Consider the following 9,677-nt stretch of genomic DNA (forward strand, 5'->3'; position numbering starts at 1 on the left):
CTTTAAGTAATAGTACACTTTGCTCAAATTTACTGCAGATCACCTGAAACACGTGACACAGGCTGCACTTACAGTTACAGCATATTAAATACCTTTTTATGCAATCATACAAGAACACACTTGCCTGCCATTGCATCTGAAGCAGCCTCCTCTCCCGGGATGCTTTGGAAAATGACTTAACTAGTACACTAGACATTTACAGAAACAACTGGGGATTTCTACAAGCATGTTTTGATACTAGCCAACACTGAACAGGATCAGCCTGTTATCACATGGCATGGCATGTCATTCTTAAAATTTAAACCATGCAAACAAAGTGAAAGTGAAATTATACCTCTATTATGATTTTTTTATTTACTGAATCTACTGATTCTTTAAAATTGAGAACATTTAGAATAACTAGAATTAAATGTATTCAGAATCAGATTATTAAGAAACTGTATCCAACCATGTAAACTCCTCCATACTCTCGCTTAGAAAACAGTGCACCACGCTGAGTTTTACAGTTGAAATCCCGAAAAGTGAAGAAGCTGGAGAGTATGAAAAACTCAGAGCATTTGACCTTACGACTGATGAAGCCATGTGGCAAAAACACTGATGTCAAGAAAAACTCAAAGGGTGGGAGAAATGGGCTGTGAAGTGGAGTATTTCTATCACCTTTACTAAGATGTCCTCAATAGCATATGATGGCTACAGTCCTGATTTCAGAATAAAACTACAAGCTTTTAGGGCACAAGAAGGAGTTTTCAAATGACGTGACTAACTATTGTTAATACACATATTATCAGTGTTTCACCCAATTTATGTCTGTCTGAAGTACAGGGCCAGATTAACCTGCTAAGGTACTAAGGAGAAAACAAATAAACTGTGGGCCCCTATTTAGCCTCTGTTTCTACTACTCCCTGTGCACTGTTTGTATCTTGTTGCCTCTAAGTAAAGTGCACACAGCAGACTACACATGGCACCCTCATTGTATTTTCCCCAAGCTCCCAGAAACCAACCAGTATTCCTTTACTGGAAGACTACCTGCCCAGTTGTTTTGTGGTAATTTAGTATTAAAGTATTAAAACAGGTCAGTATAAGTCACTGAGTTCTGTTGCAGTTCATTTAGCTGTATTTTAAGTTTTGTTGAACCCACTTTTTGAAATCCAGAAACCTGCATTCTGTGTCTTGCTGCTCCGCCCCTAACATATGTGTAAAGCAAATTTAAAAAATCAATAAATACGTTTGTTAGTTTAGCTCAGTTGGTATCATTAATTTATACAACAGAAATTTGTAGAATATATGAAAGTTGATACACGATAATATTGAATTTTTGCTAAATTCTCCAAAGGAGGGGATATTTATAACATTAATCTGGTGTCAGAGTTTTTAAATATTCCTCATATCTGTGATGATTTAAATTAGCACACACAAGCTCTTTAATTTACACCTCATGATGTACCAGTTAGTTAGATTTTATATCTTTGGTTGACAGAGCTTTTATTAAGATGCACTGTAGGCCAAGCCCTCTTGTGTTTGCAATAGGCCTTAAATAGAACAAACAGACTGATATCAACAAGTATCAAAGGGCATCCAACTGCATGATAGAGCTCCCTAAATACACACAGATACCCCCCTTCTTTCTTTAATTTGTTTAAGTTTAATGTTTGTCCTGCATTTTCACTTTGACATTTGTAGAGGAGTACATTTTTTCTTCCCCGCTGAGGATTTAAATTGTTACCAGAAACACATGGGAAGATACACAGGTCTGAACTCAGACTGCAGGCAACCACACCAACATTGGCCTTTGTCCCCTCTCTCCTTCCTGCTCTAACAGTCACTGGTTGTGTTTGACTTTCGCAGTGTGAGAGGGTGAGCTTTCAGTTGTGAGCTTCTCGTACGCCTCTGTTTTTTTTGTTTCGCCCACATTTCACTGACTTAAAGAGAGGGAAAGATACTCGGAGTGAGAGTAGAAGAAGAGAGGGATCATCAACGTAAAACCATGTGTTGTACGGGGAAGTGTGCCCGCCTGGTGGGCCTGATCCTGCTGCCTTCAGCGTTCATCTGCATAATCGCCAACTTGCTGCTGTTCTTTCCCGACGGGCAGAGTCTGGAAAAAGATCAGATCTCCCTACAGGTCTGGCTCATGGGGGGGCTCATCGGAGGAGGCCTCTTTGTGAGTAAAGGACCATGATCTGTGTACATCTACAAAGTCTGGTTTGATGTTTTAATGAGTGTTTTATTGACTTTTTCAGTCATTAACTCTACTCTGTGTAAACATGTAAAATTTCTTTGCTTGCTTTTTTTTACTTACTTGAGTAACAATTACAAAAATTACTTGTACTGGAGTATGTTTACACAGTGGATTGCTACTTTGACTTAAGTAGCCTAAAGGATCTGAATACTACCTCCACCACTGTATATGTGTGTCTTGTAGTGTCTTATAGTGTGAAAAACATGTTTTACTATAAGGAGAACTTTTAGGGAAACACTGACACCATTGACCTTTAAGAGATTCAAGCATCGTCTGATCTTCTTATGCAATTTTCCACCAACATTATCTTGACATTTTAAAGGCTGATAAGGGCAATAAATAATTCATAAAAACTTAATCTCATAAATGGATCAGAGAGACCTTTGAGTCTTGTGGAAGGACAGTTGCTGTGATATTACATTTTGGAGCAGTGACCAGGAAGTTGAATGTCTTTGCCTTCCCACCTCTAACTGTGGCTGTCATTGCCTGCTTGGACGAGAGAGTAAAACTCGATTCAGGATTCACACATATTTGGTTTAAGAGATAAGAGAACAGACATACAGACACACACATAAAAATGCAAATGCTTAGGCAGGCATGTGTGTGCATTTATGTAGAGAGAAATACACAAACCATACCTATATATTAAATGCTTTTGAGAAACTCTGGCTTGCATTTAAAACACTTAAAGTATGCGATCACTTGTGATACTCTATGAAAACAAAATGTCTTGCTTGATAAATGAGAAAACATTTTCTATTTTCAACTTTTCAGATGCTGTGCCCGAGCTGTTCAGCTATCAGGGCCGGGGGCAAGGGTTGCTGCGGAACAGGTTGCTGTGGCAACCGTTGCCGGGTGAGGAAAGTCATTTGAAAAATTTACATTTATGTCAATATAGGGACTGGAGTGATAATGATGGGTGGTAAAAGGCAAAGGCAAGGCCGATGTTATATGGCTGAAGGACAAACTAGAATCATATGTATTTTATCTGCAATTCACTATATGGAAAGTACCATCATGTTATTTATATTAACTGTACTGTGAATTACTATTTAAAATAAATATGTTGTTAAATATGTTTTACAGAAGGGCTATGAATCTCCTCCATTGCAGAGTGAACAGTACTCACTTCTCTTTAATTAACAGGAACAAGACGGCTAATAAGCTAGTTGTGGAGACAGTGAATGGCCCGTCAGCAAAGAAAAGCAGTGTAATCTGCCTTTAATTTGTGTATTTTATTTTGTAGTTTTTCTGATTGATCTAGATCTAGAACTCTCTCAATTTAATTTCCTCATTGTTGTTAAAATCATTTTTATTTTTGTTGAGTGTGAAAGTTCCTTGTCAAACTTGAAAACAGTAGTTTAATGAAAAGTGGTCCACTTACTTGCTTTTCCGGTAACATTCATCCATATTTCGCTGTCTTCCTCAGTGGATGGAGTTTGCTCAGTTTTTTGGAGGATTGTGGATTATTTTACATAGATTTATAATCGTATATATATATTCATTTTACAGACATTTCCAGATAAAGTGAGCCAAAAAACAAAACAAACTCTGTTACTCTCAGCAAAGTAAATTTCTACTTCTTCCACCACTGTATTGTCTTTAATAAAGACACCACTTGTTTCTTATTGAATTAGAATATCAAATCTTTCCACTAATGAAGCCAGGCTGCATAGGAGTGTGTTTGTGTCTTAAATCATGTCCAGTCAGGTAAAATGTATTTTTCTGACCCTTGGTTACATTAACAGCCTTTAAGGGCGACATAGGTCAGGACAAGAAAACAATGACAGAACCTTAAAAAGAGGAGGAATCCCACTTTTAGGACTTGCAGATGCCAGTAAGTCACATACTCTTGGACAAATGACGAGATAGCAAAATAATAATGCAGTGTATTCCCATCTCTCCTCTAGATGCTGAACTCTGTGTTCTCCTCTGCTTTTGGTCTGGTTGGAGCGATCTATTGCACCAGTGTGGCCTCAGCTGGTCTGGCTATTGGACCCAAGTGTCTGGTGGCTGGTGACAAATGGGAATACCCCTTTGAAAACCTCGGCACGTGAGTGAATCTCCTATCATCACTCATTTAAATGTACTTTTTCTAGGCATGTAGGTGATGCTGTAGAATAACTCCTGTCGCTAATAGTGCTCTGACAAGTATTTTGCAGCCCTGCATTGCAGCCCTTCCTCATTTGTTTCAGGCATGCTGCTGTGTATCTGCACTTCTATGTTATCTCCATCAGCTATATTTACTTTCATTGTCTTTGCAGCAGAAAAGTTTCAGTTACTGATTACAAAAATAAAAAACGCAATCTTTTTTAATATCCAGTAGGTGGCAGACTGGGCCAGCACTTTCTGTTTCTGTAGTGATGAGCCTGGGAATTCAGAATAAAGCTACCACTCTTCTTTCATTTTTCAAGACAAGAGGAATTTCTTGTCTTTGTAAAACTGTATTAATACATGGAGGGAAATTCTTTTTATCTTGATCAGAGGTCACGTTAAGCTCGAGATTATGATTCTTGGCTTTTTTAGTTGACAGTTGCTCTACTACATAACTTTGTCTCCTTGCTGGCCCAAAAACAGTATGACTTAGAATAAGACTCAGCCAAACTGATAATGCTCCAAAGATAACATGATTGACACAACCGAAACATTTTATGAGCTTAGGCAAGTAAAACTGAACCTGATAGAGGCCCATCAGGTGATTGGGACAAACGTTAATAAAAATGAGCATGTTGTTTATATGTAGGCTGTGGCTGTCCATGATGACAGCAGTTTAAAGGGCAGAAGTGTTTACAGGGAGGGAACCAAGTTTGATTACACAATGCATGATGGGATATTAATATTCAACCTCAGATTGTCCTTCCTCCAGCAAACCTCAATTTTCCCTTTTCCAGATTCTGTTTTTCTATGTGGGGTGCTGCAATGTTGAGCTCCTGTTTACTGTATACTGTGTCCTGTATATTCTACTGTGCACAGTGAGCAGACTTTAGTTAGTCATCAGTCCAATAGTGTTGATTAACATTTTTGTTGATCTCCAGAAAACATTTTTGCAACTTGGCCAGGTCTCCATTGCAAAAGAGGTTTCAACTTCAGTGGGTCTTACCGGATTGAATAAAGGTTAAAAGTTAAAAAGAAGAAGTTAAAAATTATAATTTTCTTTAGCACTTTCAGGACTTCTCAATAACAATAATTTGTTTTAAATGAACAGTTTAACATTTTGGGAAATACGCTTATTGGCTTTCATGCCAAGAGTTAGATGAGAAGATCGATACCACTCTCATATCGTAAGTAAATATAAAGCTACAGCTTGCAGCCGGTTAGCTTAGCATAGCTTAGCACAAAGACCGGAAACAGGGGCAAACAGCTAGCTAGACTCTGTCCAAAGTAACAAATCCACATGATGTGTCGTTTGTACACTTTGGTTTTTGTACAGATAAAACAAATGAGATATAACATCTTAATGAGTGAGCATTACAGGTGCTGGTAGACAGATTTTCTTATCTTTAGATAGCGCCACGCTAGCTGTTTCCTTGTTTCCAGTCTTTGTGCTAAGCTAAGCAAACTGGTGGCAGCTACACATTTACTGTACAGAGATGTGAGTGGTATCAATCTTCTCATCTAACTCTTGGCAAGAAAGTTAGAAAGTGTATTTCCCAAAATGTCAAACCATTCCTTCACTTTTCTCCCACAAAACTCTTGATATTTCCATCAAAGACCTCTCTCAATTCCCCTCCTTTCTATTTTCCATGTGCTTTCTTTCTCCACTCCTCACTTATTCTATTCACCTTCTTACTGACACATTTTTCCTCAACTCAGTCATCATACTTTTTCTTCCTGCACCCCAAACTTGGCCTGGCTGCTTCACACATATTTTTATAAATGCTGTGTGTGTCTTGGACAATGCTTATGCTCTATTGCTCTTCTCCCTCACAGGGGTAATGGCAGCTACCTTGTAAACCAAACTTTGTGGACAACCTGTGAGTACCCTAATAATGCGGTAATGTGGCACGTCGTCCTGTTCTCCATCCTGCTCTCCATGGGGGTGGTGCAGCTGGTGCTCTGCGGCATCCAGGTTGTTAACGGCTGCCTGGGATGCATCTGCGGGGACTGTCGAGACAGCAAAGATGTAGGTGAACAAATCCTGAAATTCTAGGAGGAGAAGGAGGCATGCAAACCTTTAGAAATGACACAATGAGGTTTGAACAGTATTTCTGACACAGACACACACCAAGCCAATGAGAGGCAACATGTCCTGTTCTAACTGGTTTGGTTGCTGGAAGTGAGCCAGCTATACTTAGTTTCTCATAGAAAGACCTAACTTTATGGCGGCTTCCTACATTGTTGCTTAAGTGCTGTTTTGTTTGCAATTCTGGATTTCTATCAGGTCTGCTACTGATGGAAAACAGGAAAGGGAAAAAATTTTGTAGTTTTGATTCTGTGTTGATATGTATGCAAGGAAGTGGGTATTGTAGCACGAGTTGCGCCACTAAACAGGAAAATGGGTCCCAATGGTGGGAGGAACTCATTTAAAGGAATAGTTGGGACCACATCGTTTTTACAGTTTTGTATGGCTTAAACAAACAAGATCTCCTAGTTCCAGTATTTGTGCTTAGCTTAGCTAAGCTAACTGGTTGCTGGCCTATCTTAAATTTAGCGTACAGACATGAGAGTGGTAAAGAAAAATGATACAACTTTTAATATTCAGAAAAATGCTCAGGATGCTTCTCATGTTTAAGATGATTATATTTTCCAGTTCTTTCTTAAACAATGTCCTATATTTATTTAGATCTGTTGAAAGGTTTACTGAAAATAAACATGACACAATATGATGACTGATAACTGATGACTCCATAAAGGTACAACAAAAAACTGAAAATGGTCAAAGATCATTTATAATTGTGTACATGTACTTTTGAACGGAAATATCTAGATAGGTTGAAGATTAAGCTCAGATTTAGCACATGGTTGAACATATAGTGAGGATTTTTGCTGCTCAAACACATTTCATATGCACAATAAAAAGGGACATTTGATTTGAAGGACATAGAAGTTACTGTACAGGATTCACAAACATTGTAGTATTCAAAACATTATTTATCACTGTACTACATTTCTAACATTTCTCAGGAAATGAAGACACATCCACATGTGTATTGTATCAACAAATGTCTACACATTAACATGATGACCATATTTATTAACAGCTCTGTCAGTCATCTGAGGGCTTGCTTCCTGTCCCAAACATGAAATACACTTGTGACTTCTGTCCTGTTGCAGGATGATGGTGGATTGTAAAAGTGAAGAAGATCGCCCGGTTGTGATGCACCTTCACAAGGATCAAGGAGACATTACTGTGTTTAATTTGTTTCCCAAAGTTTATATTCAGGCATACCTCTCTATGAAACATGTTGGGGGTTTCTTTTGACCCTCTTTGATGCTTTTGTTTCACACCAAGTCTGTGTCTTAGATGGCCTTTTGAAATATATCAGCCTTACTCCATTATTTTATGAATTGTTGATGGTTTGTGTGTATTGCCTGACTTACTTTTGGTTGAATTCTTCATTGAAATAATTACTGAATTAATGATTAATTTCAACTGAAGACTCCTTATGGGACATATATGGATTGAAGGGTAATTGTATTTAATTATTTGTGTTTGTTTATGTGCCTCTACTTGTATACTGTTTATGAGATGAATGTGACAACACAATAAGACCTCATGAATTAAGAAAATTATATAATTAGTGAAATTCAACATTAAAAGCTTGTTTTCCTGATCAGTTTTTATGTGAACTTTGCCGGGGGGTTTTCTTGCAATGCTTCCCCCCAAAAACACACTGATATTTACGGGAAAAATGTTCACCAACTGTGTCACTCTATAACTCTAATTATCCAGTTGAAGAACTTCTGCAGAATTACTGTTAGGATCTCTGTCAATTACTCACCTCACGCTGTGCATGTGCAGCCAGACAGCCAGATCTAACAGGTTTACTGTGCTTCGAGACAAGGTCAAAGGTCAGAATGCCCCCTGTGGACACTGTGAACACTGCAGCTGCATCAACAGTACACAATCTGGAGCTGCAACTCCTGTTAGCATAGGTGCAGGTTAAGCTCATAATCTTTTGTTGCCAAGGAGCTGATTCGTGGTAATTGTTACCTAACTTTTAAGTTAAAAGCCTGTTGCAGAGCTGCACCCAGGTAAATATAGACACAGTCTGTTTGGAGAGACCAAATAACTCACAGCTCAAAGCTAAAGCCAAAGTCTCTGGCAGTACAGATGAATACATTTAAGTGTGCTTCAGTGGCCTCATTAATAATGTTTTTTTTTTTTGTATAAACCCCTTTTCAGTAACAGCGTAATTTCAACTGTTCCTGTGTTCACAAACTGCCAGGACAGGGAGTGGAAATTATGTGGAAATAAGGCCAGTGCCCAACACCGTTGCCCAACACCGTGACCATCTTAGCTAACTGATTGGACGTTGTTATGCAGCTCTCTTATATAATGCACAGCACAAAGCGAGGAAGGAGCATAAGTGAGAAGAATTTGGAATAAAAGAATGGTGGGACAAAGGGAGGAAAACAGGAAAGGGGCCCAGTCTCCCACTTCTCATGCAAATTGTAGCCACTCTGAAAGAATCCAGAGAGGACAAACACTGATGTAAGTGCATGCATGCACTGAGGGGAGACTTGAAAGACAGAGAGAAGTTTCTCAAAAAATTGAGAAGAGAGGAACAAGAAGGAATGACAAGTCAAAAAGTAATTTGAGCACAAAATTATTCTGTTACATCCGCCTTGTGCACTCATTTAGACCCTGTGGTGAGGCCATTATTTAGAAATGTACCCCTTTCCCAAAATTGAGCGCCTCCTCTCTGCTTGACTGACATAACAAAGAGGAGGCAGAAGGGAAAAACAGGGTGACATGAAGCAGAACTGGCCAGTATGGACTAGTGAAAACAGAATTTGGACAGAACAGGACAATGGTACAAATCAATCTGTGCAAGATGATAAAAGCTTTTAATTGAACTCATATTCCCACGATGGTGTGCCTGTGCTCCTCTTTCTCTTTCCTCGTCTGTACCTTGGTTGAAATCTCCTCATCACACCCACAACCGCAGCCTCATTTAAAAGCAACAGTCATGCTGTAACAGGTGGCACAAATTTCGACCCAGACACACGTAAGTGATAACTCAGCAGCGTCCACCACCCAATAATTATGTCAACCACACTACGAATGACCCAAGCCGAGCCACAAAGTAGACAGTCAGGCACATTCAGCAGGTCTACAAGCAGTTTATTCACAACTCTGTCAGCATGTCCAAAATCGATTCATTTCTAAACTCAATTTCTACCTTTTATTTAACTTTCCGATTATTTAATTGTACTTTTACACCTCTCTGTAAAAGCATCTTGGTGCTGTTTTTAAATGTGCTCTATAAATAAATGG

At 38.7% G+C, this 9,677-nt stretch overlaps 1 protein-coding gene across 1 annotated transcript; it reads left to right on the forward strand.

Annotated features, from left to right (window-relative positions):
- Nucleotides 1–1,663: 1,663 nt before the first annotated feature.
- Nucleotides 1,664–8,010, forward strand: tm4sf5 (transmembrane 4 L six family member 5). Its single transcript, XM_044184486.1, has 5 exons — nt 1,664–2,158; nt 3,011–3,091; nt 4,147–4,289; nt 6,167–6,359; nt 7,511–8,010. The coding sequence occupies exons 1-5, from the start codon at nt 1,985–1,987 to the stop codon at nt 7,526–7,528; spliced, it is 609 nt and encodes a 202-aa protein (XP_044040421.1). The 5' UTR covers nt 1,664–1,984; the 3' UTR covers nt 7,529–8,010.
- The last annotated feature ends 1,667 nt before the right edge of the window (nt 8,011–9,677 follow it).

The sequence above is a fragment of the Siniperca chuatsi genome, linkage group LG22 (genome assembly GCF_020085105.1).
Source record: "Siniperca chuatsi isolate FFG_IHB_CAS linkage group LG22, ASM2008510v1, whole genome shotgun sequence".
In the NCBI taxonomy this organism is placed as follows: Eukaryota; Metazoa; Chordata; class Actinopteri; order Centrarchiformes; family Sinipercidae; genus Siniperca; species Siniperca chuatsi.